This window comes from Trachemys scripta, chromosome 8 (genome assembly GCF_013100865.1).
Source record: "Trachemys scripta elegans isolate TJP31775 chromosome 8, CAS_Tse_1.0, whole genome shotgun sequence".
Lineage (NCBI taxonomy): Eukaryota > Metazoa > Chordata > Testudines > Emydidae > Trachemys > Trachemys scripta.
Genome location: NC_048305.1, coordinates 14,435,663 through 14,449,523, shown reverse-complemented (window position 1 = coordinate 14,449,523; position 13,861 = coordinate 14,435,663). Strand labels below are relative to the sequence as shown.

General features: G+C 44.1%; 1 protein-coding gene across 1 annotated transcript in view; it reads right to left on the bottom strand.

Annotated features, from left to right (window-relative positions):
• Positions 1-1,116: 1,116 nt before the first annotated feature.
• Positions 1,117-13,861, bottom strand: part of PDLIM4 (PDZ and LIM domain 4) — a 98,288-nt gene continuing 85,543 nt past the window's right edge. The window contains exons 5-7 of the mRNA XM_034778270.1: positions 12,331-12,488; positions 5,417-5,537; positions 1,117-3,612 (exon numbers count right to left, since the gene is read on the bottom strand). Of these exons, the coding sequence (XP_034634161.1) occupies positions 3,408-3,612; positions 5,417-5,537; positions 12,331-12,488 (484 nt within the window). The 3' untranslated portion in view covers positions 1,117-3,407. The remainder of the gene's footprint in view (positions 3,613-5,416; positions 5,538-12,330; positions 12,489-13,861) is intronic.

Here is a 13,861-nt window from a genome sequence, read left to right as displayed (position 1 = left end):
GCCATGGCCTTCTGTCTCTTGGGACAAACACTGGGTTCAAATCCTGAACAGATCACAAGCGAAAACAAGCTACTGTCTAAACCACATTATAAAACTACTGCTCCATTCTGCGGGATGGGTGACTTTTGTTTGGGGGAAGTTCAGGCCGGGCATGGAAGGTGCATTGTTGCTCAGGATTAAACTGCATAACTCTGAAGAAGAGGGAAAAAAAAAAAAAAAAAAAAAAAAAAGAGCCAGCTCTTATTTATCAAAATGTCAAGCTTGAAGCCATGCTATTAGGGTCTCATTTCCTCTAGCACCGCTGTAAATCACTGATCCCCGAGTGCATGAAACAAAAGCGAGAATGGACATGCTGCTGTCAGCTGGAATGACCCTCACTCTCTCACACAGAGAAATGCCCTCACCCTGCCACCAGAAGAATTCCTGCAAATGAGTTAGACATACATGAACAGTAGCAGCCAAACTTGTCTGCGCTGCTGTTAAGTGGCACCTGGACTCAGGATTTCCTGACCCTGGCTTCTCATGCAGCCTGCCAATACTACAGCACATTCAGCACTAGGAAACCTTGAATACCAGCGCTATGCCAGCAACCGGTTTCACCAATACACGGTTAACCATGTGTCCCATTTCTACCTCCCTTCTGTGATCCATCATGGCTTCAAACAGAATAAAGACCCTCAAACCCTCACAGCCTCTCTGTGTCACCGTGTGATGTAACAGCCATAGGAAGGATGATTTCTACAGGTGATTTCTATGCCTAGCACTAGCCAACAGATCTTTTTTTCTGACCTTCTTCTGAGACCCCATTTCTCAGACCCCTTTGAGGGAAAACCGACAGGAGAAAGAGGGGCAGGCCAGTTGCCCCATCTATACTCTTTTGTGCCTGCCCAGAAGAGGCAGCTGTGTATCAGAATGCCATGTTTTGCTTTCCTCACAATTCTCTGCACTAAGCATGGCCGGCTCCAGGCACCAGCGACGGCAGCAGGTGCTTGGGGTGGCCAATGGAAAGGGGCAGCACGCCCGGGTCTTTGGCGGCAAGTCCCTCAGTCCCTCTCTTCCTCTTTGAGCTGCCGCCGAAATGCCGCCAAACGGCTTGATCTTTTTTTTTTTTTTTTCCACTTCGCCGCTTGGGGCGGCAAAAAAGCTGAAGCTGACCCTGGCACTAAGGGGCTGGAGTAGGGGAAAGGGGCTACTGCTCCAAGGCAGAAATAGCACCCCCCCCCCCCCATCAGATAGTAACTCTTTTTGATATTGATCAATAATGCTGTCCTGGACTGTCCAATTCAAACCACAACACATTCTTTTCTGGGGAGTGATCAAAACCTATGATCTGCCCGGAACGGAACTGAACGTTTGCACTGAATGTTTTACTAGGAGCCGCGTGGAATGCCGTGGGGAGGTCTTGTGTTTCTCAAGAGTTACTGTTGATGCTCTTTAACTGCTAAGAAAAAGACCAGAACTATAACCAGGATACGGTAACCCTGGCAACACGCAGTTCAACGTTCGGCTTTCTGACACAGAAAAAAGGTGATTTGTTTTCCGTTCTGTTCTTAAACCACGTCTATGGTTCAAAGGTCAGATATTCCAGTGTCTGAGTGTCTCCAACCCCCACTGATCCCAAAGGGAGTTGGGGGAAACTACAGTCCACCAGTTTTCAGTGGAATGCATTCTACCGCTCTCTGAAGTGCAAATTCAATTCAGAAGGGTGGACTAATCTCATGAGCTGCCTAGTGTATGGTGGTTATTGTGGCAACTGCATCCTACTGCCTCTTCCAATGGGAGAGATCAGCAGCAGCACACATGACCTTTCTAAAAGAAAAATGTTTCCAGGCTTCTGATTTTTAATGTGCTGGTAATGCAGGGGTAAGGTTTCCAAAGCAGTGCATGGGGGAAATTGGCCACATGGCTTCCATTAGCAGGAGTGGCAATCAAGCAGCCAAATCTCAGCTCACAGCTTACAAAACGGCCCAACGTTCAGCCAATACTGGATATCAGATGCCGTTCCAGCAGGATGCCCAAGGAAAAGAAAATCCTCCAAACACCAGAACAAAACATCTCTGCCGACAAAACCAAACATTTCCCCCAAACAAAAGGGAAACCAAACCTTGTTAATGGCTCAGGTTTGCGCTGAGCAGCAGTGGGCCCGAATCTGATCCCACTCACTCTAGACCAGGAAGAGTAGCTGCATTTACCAGTTCTGATGTAACTTGCTAAGTTCTTGATGGATTTTGCTATTAGTTCCACAGCTGTGAAATTACAGAGAGCCAGGATGGCAGGTAGTTTTAAGAGCTGCTGTACAATTCTAGGGGCCACTGAAAACAGCAAAAGTTGGATCAGACCTATGATGAACAAAAACAAAGATACCTTTTGCTGGGGGAAGAACAAGGCAGTCAAACTTAGGAGCTGAAGACCAGTTCAGGAATCACCCAGGCAGCCCCAGTACTATTTCGGGGTCCTAAGCACTAGATAACTAGAGAATTCCAGGAACTATAAGGAAACACAAAAGCAAACCTTATAGCACAGGGGTTCTCAAACTGGGGGTTGGGATCCCTCGGAGGTCATGAGGTTATTACATGGGGGGTTGAAAGCTGTCAGCCTCCACCCTAAGCCTTGCTTTGCCTCCAGTATTTATAATGGTGTTAAATAGATTAAAAAATGTTTTTAATTTATAAGGAGGGTCGCACTCAGAGGCTTGCTATGTGAAAGGGGTCACCAGTACAAAAGTTTGAGAACCGCTGTTATAGCAGAATGTAGGTGCACAATCCTTTTTGATTGAAACCTGGATCAGGTCTGCAGATCAGGTCAATGCCATGTCATGTAACTAGTGAATTTCACTGTGGCTGCTTTTTAAAAAGATCATTTTTGCCCAGGACAGTCATTTCTGCTTAATATCAGATCTTGTCTGAAACTCTCTCCACCCCACCACCGTGCTGCATTGCAGGAACATAGCTTCCACATGGTCTCAATGTGTTACTGAAAGGTATGGATCTAAAGCAATGCAATAAAAGTTAGTTTCTCTTGTTAAAGTGCCTTATTTCCTTTGAGCTTTTAAAATGTTTTCCTTACATTTTAAAATGAAAAGAAAAAAAAGAATACTGGTTTTATATGAAACATAGTAGAACATTAATCAGTATTTACACAGAACTTGGACAAGGCCATGGCAGAACTTATTTAAACCCCCTCAGCATAACAACCCAAAAGCAGAGCGTCAAAAGGAAGGAAAAAATCTGTTCATATGCTTTCAACACCATCCCCTGGAGATCCCTAGGGTAAACCGCTTTATCTCTGAATAGGCATTTTACTGAGACGCTAGTAATCGGAGTTGATTACAGACATATTTTAAAACTAGCGGCGTGCGTGTGGGTGGGCGAGTTGCCTTTTGACCTCTCCAGGAATAGAGTATGCACTTAGACAAGTTCGACTTTTGCGTTTGGATAAACAGCAACAACATCATATCCTTCGGGGGGCTTAACCCTTTCCTTTGCGTGCGTTTCGCAGTACAGCTGCTCCTCGATGAAGAAATATCCCCTCTGCTTCAGGTTTAGGCCACAGTCATTGCACATGAAACATTCTGGGTGGTAGAGCTTGTCCCGAGCTTTGACAATGGTCCCTCTGTTGAGCGTAGGAGAGAAGACAGATTACACACCAAGCTGATGTCAAAAGCAACAGCGAGCGCACTCTGGAGCAGTTTGTTCCACTGCCCAGCATAGCAAAGAAACATGAACGTAAATGGCATTTAGTGGCATTTTGAAGATATCATTTGACCCCTGCAACCTCTTCTGCCTCGGTCTCTAACACCCCCTTTGCTCCCCCTGCTGGCCATCTAAAATCCCACGGTGAAAATTCTCTCCCTCAGCAATTGCTCCTATCATCTCAATCTCTCCTTCAAGGTCTCCCACTGATGTCAGTAGGAAAATCCCTGTTAACGTCAGTGCCTGAAGCCCTGGACTGGCTCCTCACTGCCTTCTGCATCGAGTTCTCCTCAGCTTCAAGGTGCTGCTCAACTCTCCTCTCCATCATGGTCCCCCCAGCTCCTTTTTTGCACCACCCACACCTCTCAACCTGGTGGTCCTCTTTGCTTCCTTCTTCCATGCCTGTATCCACAGCACCTCCCACATGGTCACTTTTGCCTTGGACACCCTTCCCATCCCAGTGTGGCACTTCTGCATCCGCTACTTCTTTACATTCTTCCTTGAAAACCTATTTCTTTCTCAAAGCCTATCAGCATTAGGCTGTCCCTCCACCTCCGCCCCTCAAGGGCCCAGGTGGGTGAGGTAATATCTTTTACTGGACCAACTTATGTTAGTAAGCTTCTGTAATAAAGATATTGCCTCCCCCGCCTTGTTGACTTTTGTCTGTCTGTTTAGGGTTCATGTCTCCCTCGTGTTCTGTACACCCAACACTTCCCCAGAGACACTTGGCACCTTCTAGGATTGGACCTTGAAGGGAATGTACATGGTAAGCTCTTTCCTACTCTTGTGGGTTGTTGCCTAACAGTCTGAATTCCTTATCCCATGCCTTGGCATGACGCTGGGTCTGGAACAACGGTTCTCAACCTGTTTACCATTGTGGGCTGCAAGCCCATGGGCTGCAGGTTGAGAACCACTGGTCTGGAGTATCTACATTCAGCCAGGATGATGGCAAGGAGACCTGTCTGTGAGAGCAGGGAGCCATCCCCTTAGGCTAAAGCATTAGCCCTTTCACATGCGAATGTCTACACGAGCCATCTGTGGGAGATCTCCCACCACTGCGCTCCTCCCGTGATAGCAAGGATGGAAACATGAACACGGACAGTGCACAGGAACTTTTACCATGTTGTCAGAAAGCCCCACTTGGACTCACTCTAAATGACGTATTCTGCATACAACATTGCAACAGTGCTTTCTCAACCCCCCTCCTCCCCCCAAGCCCCCTACCACGCAGGCTAGTCAAGCAGACAAAGCCCTACAGACTCTGCAGTCATCTACTAGGACTGAACAGAGCAACTTCAGCATGAAAAAACACTGGCCTCTTCCACTTGAGCCAAATGAGAACTCGGTTTGCTGTGGGATAATAAAGGGCTGTAATAATGTCTGGGGCCATTCACATGCATTAGGCCAGTTTATTACAATAAGCATGGTAAAATCATATGCTTCATTAGAAATCATTGACACATCACTGTACTGGTCATATTTCTTTGCATCTTGAAAAGGCAACCCAAACTGTAATGGGGAATGTCACCTTATTCCAATTTTATATCTTGTGTACAGGTCTGGCTGGCAAAAAATATGAAGATTTGGAGGACTCTGCTGTAAATATTAATAGAGCCACTTCTATTAGATGAATACCACAATAGAGGTCTTGTGAATAGTTAATTGTCTTGTTCCATTGCATGGTGTTATTGACCTCTAATGCTGTGGAGAGATTATGTACTTACACGATCCCATTTCCACATCTGGTGCACTCAGGAAGCATCTGCAATCCAGACATGGCACCACCAAGTTTTGATACTGGAGATTTGATGTTTCTTGGGCCAGCGAGTCGGTCGAGTTTTTCACCTGCCAAGAGTTTTGAAAAGACACAGATTAAAAGTTGACCTCTATTTTAGAGGACTGATGTGATGATTCTGCCTGAGAAAACATGATATATATATTGCAACAGAAAACTCATCTTGCAATTTGCGTAACAAAGGAAATGGTGGGACCAATCAGACTTTAGCAAGTTCAGCATTTAAGTTCACAGAACACTGATAGGTCTCACATAAATCCATTGTGCATCATAATGAAGCCAGCAGGGTTAGTAACTAACTGCTCAGAATGGTAGCAATGAAATGGCTGTAATATAACCATTAATTACCACATCACCATCTACTCGTACATCCTCAATGATCTAAACAGACCCCATCAATCTAAACAGACCAGGGCTGAATTTGTTTGACAGACTTTTTTGGGAGCTAAGAGGCAGAGATGGGGAGAGAAAAGCAAACTGGTGAAATCATAAGAGAGCAGAACAGAGGGAGTGCGTTCTATCTGAGTAAGATTAGATGTATTGTTTTTTATATCTATGACCAGTCAAAGAGAAGAAGATTAAAACCTTTTGGAGCACAGGGCAAACCAAAAAAAGAAAGAAACCAAACAATAACACAGTTAAGTGCATTTTTCTTCTTAGGAGATTTATTTGTTTTATTACATCTGTCGTGAGTCAGGAAGACTTTCGTGAGCCTAAAACAAAAGTAAAACAGCATGTTAGAAGCCGACTTTTTTCTTGGCATTAAGTTTTGTTTTAAATCAGAGACCAGCCAAACTAAAAGGAAGCAATGAAAGCTTTATGCATAGTGACTGGCACTCTCTCTCATATATGAGCATATGAGTGTGTGTGTATACATATATACACAGAGAGAGAGAGACAGAGAGAGAGAGTATACATATAATGAGTGTTTATATATAATGTATACACTCACTCACACAGATACGTGTACATATTGCCAAAAACTATAAAACTTAACAACATACACGACTAACTGCGAGGTTTTCCAGAATCCCGTCGCCCACCAGATCACAGCTGCAATTTTGAATATGCTCATCCAAGCCCCCATTCAGCAAAGAACTTTAAGCATATGCTTAATTTTAGGCACATGCTTAAATTTCACTGACCTCCATGGGACTTTAGCACGTGCTTACGAGCTGTGCTGAACAGGAGTAAGTACTCACCACACAGCTACTTTGGAGCGTTAATAGCTTTGATTCTGCCCTAAAGTGCCTACTACAGCTTAAAAAAATTCTGTGTATATAAAAGTTAATTCTTAGCATTTTAAATCAACCAGGGTATCATTCTTCCAGGCTGTTTATTGAACTTGTCCCTATTGTTACAAACAGATTCACAAAGTATATTTCTGACTTGCATTACTCAGTGGTGCATCCCTTTCTTTTTGCTTAGAATTCATTTTCCCAAATGATTTGGGGATGAGAGAAGCACCTCCTCTTCCCTTTTAAAATAAGGACGTAACAGGTAGGACAACTTGCTTTGCTTTCAACACAGAAAGACAGATCAGTGCATTTCAGCTCCACCAGTTACCAGCATGACTGTACTTTCATCCTTATAGAAACCGTTTGCAGTTAATGTAGAGGAGGCTATTCAGTTATAGAATTAAGAGGTGAGCAAAGGGCCCAAAAAACTGTCTCCCTCCCAAAGTCAGGGTGTTTTTTTTGGGAGGGTCTTTTAATCATTTCTCTGTCTTTGCACAGTGACAAAATCTTAGCCATTGACACTGAGCCAAAGCATGATCTTGCTCATGATTTTACAATCAACTAAGATCATGAAAACCAAAGACCCTCCCAGCCCCCCACGAGTAAAACACAGTGTTAATGTTTTCAGAAGACTTGGAATAAGACAGCCCCTCGCTCTATGCGTGACTGACTGCCCAAGCAACCCACTGAGACTGTTAAACCCAAGAGGCCTCCAGTGCACTTGGCTGGACTCAAGCAGAACTCATTTGCTGAGATTTTCTGTTGAGCATGGACTGACACAATCGCGCACAAGGTCAGACCTCACAGCACTGAGAGACGCTGTATTTGAGCTATTCATATATTCATTTGCCAGCTTTTAAAATATCACCCTACGCCTGAAGCTGCTCCTGTTCCTAAGCTAGGGAACTGGGATAACTTTGACAGAGTGGGGATAGAGAGAGAGATTTTAAAACAAGGCAGGATCTTCGAAACTCTCACCAGAATGCTAGGTCCTTTCCCTCTGTTTCTGCAGGCACAAAGCCCCACAATAATTTATGTTCCTCAGCGAGGCAGCTACTAACTTTAACTAAACATTCTTGTCTATGCTTTGTGGTTAGGGCTCATCTTTCATGGTTGAGGGGCACCCATTGAGGCAACTGTTATGTTTCTTTACAAATCCTGTCAGATTCCCAGCAGGAAACACTTCTTATTAGAGGCACAGTGTGAGGCCAATCATCATAAAGAAAAAATACTGCTTCTGGCAGGAAAATTTTCCATATCCCCAGTCCTTCATGTGAACTACCAGGTTCTCGAAGACTATGAAGATCCTGCCTTTAAAGATCGTGTACACTAGTCTTGAACCCAAAATGTATATTTCTTCTTTTTTGTTTTTAAAAAGGGGGGAAAGGAAGATTTGAAGAACCCTGATACGAATTTTAAAAATTTGCATCATTTAAAAAACAACAATAAAACTAAACCTCTTAAACGGAATCTCTAGTACTGAGACTCCCCAATACAATAACATTTCCCTAGTGCACCAGAACCCAGAAGTGAAATAATTTACCCCAAAGTGAAAGGGATTAGTCTATTTCCATCATCCAAGCTGAATGAAATGCAAAAGACGCTTAAATTAAGAAAAATACATTCAGATTTTAAAATGTTTAATTTTTAATTACCTATGCGTTTTATGCTGACAGAAGAGAGTATTTCATTTTTAATCCTTTACAAAATGAACCTCAGTAACTTAACAATCAATGCTCCTGGCCTGATTCTGTGGCTGCAAAACTTGTCAGGGATTCACCAGCCTCATGTAAAAATCACTAGGAGAACAGAACCAGGTGTAAAGTAGGAGAGAAAAAAGGATGGCGTTGGCCTAGAATCAAGATCTGAATTCTCCAGCTTGCTGACCTTTTGGTTGGTATCTTTCATCAGTTTTGATGAAAATTCCAGACTCTGACAACACTGTGCTGCCATGTTACCAGAGGTTGGCATTATAATAAACTCCATGTGGGAGGGCAGGGGGCAGTTCTTCAAAAAATCTTTTTAAATAGTGTTGCCCTTTTAAAATCTTATAAAAGCAAGGCTCCACTGTTCTAGTTACGTCTCATCATGAGAGGATGAAAGAAGGGGAGGAGACAACAGTCATTTACGAGCTTCAACTCCAGCACTTTCTACTCGCTTCTTCCTAATAATGAGGTTCTTTGGTACGTACTGTTGTGCACTGTCAAAAGACCCAAAGGCACAATCGAATCCTGCTGTTACTGCCAGCTAATCATGCATTTGCCCTGCCAGCCTAGAATGGAATAGAGCGTCTATGCCTAGGAGTCCCATGGCTAATCTCATATTTCGCGCTTTTCCAAAAGTAAGTTATTGGCCCTTCTCCTTGCCAACATAGCCTAAGAAATGTAAACGGCTGCTAGGGTTGAAAAGTGATTTTCCCAAAGATCATAGCTTTTTCTCAGGCCTCCTGCACGCACCCAGGCCTGGCCTTTGGGATCTGTAACACTCATGGCCACACATTCTTCCATGTCTTGGAGGACATCAGGTCACACTGTGGGTGTGGGTGAGCAGTGCCACCTAGAGTGCACGGATGATGTTTTTAGGGCTCCCACAAGCTCCCTCAGAGCCACTTGCCTACAGCAGGGGACTGGCAGTAACCCAATGATTGTAAAGCAAGGCGGTGATATTGGACAGAACCCAGAATTATCTGCCTGCCAGACCTGGGCTCAGTGATACGGACACAGTGGGCAGTGCTTTGGGATGGCGGGGTGCAGAAAACTGTTCTGCTCCAGCCAACTATGGCCACAATGTGGCGGGCAGAGAGACTGCCAGCCCAAACACCAAATAACATTGGGCCACTCTTTAGCACCTCTTTTCTTCAACTCTCAAATGGCTTTGCAAACATTTGGGCCCAATCCTGCTCACCACTGGAAGTTGTGTTACTGATTTCAGTGGGTACAAGATATTGCTTGTCATGAATTAAGTCTCACAATAGCCTAGTGGGGTAGGAAAATATTCTAAGTAATTTTACTCACAGGGAAACTGAGGCACAACAAAGCTGTGTTACCAACTCTGGCAATTTTATCCCAAGCCTTGCAATAGTTGTTTTTCCTTAAAGTCCCAGCTCCTTGAGTCATGTGGGAATATCAGTCTTTTTGCAGAGAAAAGCTTGAAAATTTAAACCCTAAAGGCCCAATACTCACAAAGTGAACAAAGCATTTATTGTTTAAAATCTCGTGGCTTTTTAAGACAATCTCATAATTTTTTCAGTCTGGCTCATGATTTTTGTATGGTTGGAGACGAGTGGACAACGTTCAGCTAAAATATGGGTTTTGTTACGTTCTATAGGAAGCTGGCTGCAGGACTGTGAGTATAACTGAGACCGCTGACTCCCATGATTATGTTTGTTCATGTAAATGCCATTTATTTAAATAGAAAAGGTAGGTGAGGTCATATCTTTTACTGGACCTTCTGTGGATGAGAAAAACAAGCTTTTGAGCTTACACAGCGCAATTCTTCAGGTCTTCAGCACCTGAAGAAAAGTTCTGCATAAGTTCGAAAGCTTATCTGTCTCACCAGCAGAAGTTGGTCCACTAAAAGATATTACTTCACCCACCCTGTTTCCCTAATATCCTGGGACCAACATGGCTACAACAACACTGCGTACATTTATTTAAATAGGCGACTGATATTCTATTAATTACGCCCCCAATCATTTCTAAAATATTACATCTGTATGGATACTTCTAGGAAAACAGCCGCAGTGTGCATCCAATCTGCAAACCTGGACACCTTCCACAGGATGCCCAACGTCTGAGTTTGGATGCAGTAAGCACACAGCTGCTAATCTGGGCTGTGTGTTCAAGTACCCAGGTTCGAAACCGCCATTGGGGCATTTATTGCTGGAGCCGTGTTCGCATGTCCAGTCATTCCAAATCTCAGCACAAAGGAGGTGAGATTGAAAACAACAGGAACCAGAACCGTCAGTTTCCGAGTTTCCTTTCAAAGTGCTTTCCAGGCCTGTGGAATGATTCAGTAGAGAATTACACAGGGGCAGTCAGCCAGGTCTTTTTCTCAAGGGATGATGTGGCTCAGCCCAGAGTGTGGAGTCTAATCCTTCCACAGGCAAGAAGCCAATGTATGTGCACCTGGGCAATAACATGGAAAATCTGAGCAGAGGTTTGCCAGTGACCAGGTAATGCCTTTGCACACTGTCACAATCTCATTTCCCAGCATCCACATAAACAATGAAAGCAGATGAAGGTTGCTGGCCGGGTTAGTTGCTGAAGTGGTTGTGGCCGGTGGAACCGGAGTGCCAGGAGCATGTGTGAACAAGCTCTCTACAATGGAAGTGCAGAGGAGGTTGCTAATCCTGTTTGAGAGCTTGTGGAAGTGGGAGAGTCAAAATCCAGTCTTTGAAGTATCCCAGTACTGAACCAAAGACATTCCTGCCCAGTCACACACCACATGCTTTATGTGGAAGTCTACAGCTCTGCGTCAAGCACTAATCTCTTTCAAGTGGTCCAGACACACCAAACTGGGCTGGATGAAAGCAAGGCTGTGGTTTTGTTCTCAAGTTCAATACATTTCTTTCCACATACTTAAGATCAGTGTCACTACATCATATCAATTGAGGGCAGATTTCAGCTGTCCCAGCCCATGTGTGCAACTTAAAGGAGACAATGCAAAGAGACCTTCCTCACTTGCGCCTCTGCCACAGCTTGGGTGGGTGCTGTCTGGTGGGGTTAGCCCCCTGACATAGCTAGAAAGGATGAAGAAAGAGAGGTCCAGTGGTTAAGGCTCTGGCCCATGACTTGGCAGAGCAGGGTTCAAATCCCTGTGTGACCAAAGGCAAGTCACTTAACCGCTCTGAGCCTCAGTTCCCCATCTGTAAAATGGGAATAACAGCATTTCTCTGTATCAAAGGGGTGTTATGAGGACAAATACACTAAAGATTGTGAGATGTGCAGATACTACAGTAACAGGCAGCGAGCAGTGGAGCCAACTCTTGCGGTAGATGGGCAAAGAGTGTCATGGCCTCATATCCTGTTCCCACTCATCAGAGTAGCTGGGTACAGTTGCAGGGGGATGTGTGACTACACTCTGCTGAGGTTCAAAGAGTGGCATTGCTTCTTCTTCATTGTATGCTCCCCAGCATAATTCTGGCAAAGTCAGCAGAAATTCTCCCAGCCATTCCTGTTGCACTGTACCACAATCTGCTCAGTGTTGTAAAGCCAGGATCTGGCCTGCTCTGATGAGTGAGCACCATACAGCTAACTCTGTGGGGAGCAGTCACCTTAGTATCAAAAGCACTGATGTTCCAAGCTTGGAAGGGCTTTTAACTTGTATCTTTGGATCATAAAAACAAATCATTCTTCCTGTTACACCAGCACAACCTCACTGAAGTCAACAGGATTGCTCCAGCATAGCTGTGAAGAGCATCTGACCCATTGACTCTATCATGAGAAAAAGAGAAGGCGTTGAAACATGTAGGTTTTCCCTCTTGTAGGGCATATTATATTCACAGGTAACAAACTGATTTAGAAGACAATAAGAATTAGGAGGCTTGGGGGACCCTTTGGAAAACTCCGTATGAATAAACAATCTGAGATGCTGTCTTCCTTACCATTCTCTCCGGCTTCTAACATGCCCTGCAAATACCGGAACGATCCAGACTGCTTAGGTTCCGAAGCTGGCTTTTCATAATCCTGGAGCATCTTGTACACATCTGACTCCATGTCAATCCCATTTCTGCTTCTCGGGAGAGGTTTTAAAGGGTCGGCACTATTTAAAAGCAAAGCAATGTCAGATGGTAAGCAGCCATTGCAGTCAGGGCAGGAACAAGATTTCCAGTTAATTAGGGATGGGTGAACTCCATCAGGTTGGAAGTTTTATGAGCAGCCCCATATGTTCTGTGCTTCACCAAACAAGTCTGCATTTCATTAAGCTTTTTCACCCATAAATTATATCCACGTTTATTTTCACAGCAATTTAATTAAATCCCCCATTCCCATGTTTTCTGCCTATAGCAAAGCTTGCTCTAGGAAAACAAACATGCAAACCGTGAAAGATAAACTAGTATGTGGCTTGCTCTTCTATTGTGCAATATAACTAAGACTTGACCGGTTACCAAGAGTCTTAGAAAAAGGGCAGTTGCTAAAAAGCTTCGTAAATTACTGTGCCACACATGGAATGTACTGAAAAAATTCATTAAATTAATGACTCAGTGCTATGGAAGCCACCCATCCATCGTTAAATGACCCGACATCTGGGGTATTGTTTTGTTGTTGCCAGCCACAGTCCCTGTGGATATGATGTTATCTCCAGTGAACGCATCTTTCTAATCCAGTTTCCTTCTGGATAATTCTGCACTGAAATGGTATTTGTCCCAGAAAGTCCAAGTGTTAAAAAAATAATAAAAATACCACAAAAATGACCACTAAACAAACTGATAAAACACCCTCCAAACTTCCTATTTTATCGCATTCTCCCCCATGTTCTTTGATCCCACATTGTCTGTTTAGATTGTAAATTCTTCGGGGCAGGGGATTGTCTGCCTGTGTTCAAAGCACCTAGCACAATACTGGGTGCAACTGAAACAAGCAATATATAGTAATGAAGGCCCTGATTCAACAATCCATCCTAATACAGCAAAGCTCTAAAAAGACATACTTATGTTCCATTCACTTCAAAGAGACTTTAACAAATGCTTACGCATGTTGTTGAACAGAGAAGGTCTTAAGCATATGTTTAAATGCTTTTGTTGAACTGGGGCCTAATAGCATAATATAGCACCTGGGGGCAAGGAGTTTGTCTGTAAAGTGCCATGCACGTCAATGTCTTTATAAAAACAATAAAAATAGCCAGAGCTCTTAATCCCCGTCAGACAGCAGAACACATCTTACTCATCATCTGAATCACTGTCTCCACCAGCACTGCATTCATGCCAGTACATAAATCAAACAAAATTCACTTTCAACAATGCATTTTCTGGAAGTAATCTCCTGCTGTGCCATAGGCACCAACTCCGTGGGTACTCCGGGGCTGGAGCACCCATGGAGAAAAATTGGTGGGTGCTGAGCCCCCACCGGCAGCTCCCAGCTCCCCCTGCTCCAGCTCACCTCTACTTCCTCCGCGAGCGCGCCGCTGTGTCCTGC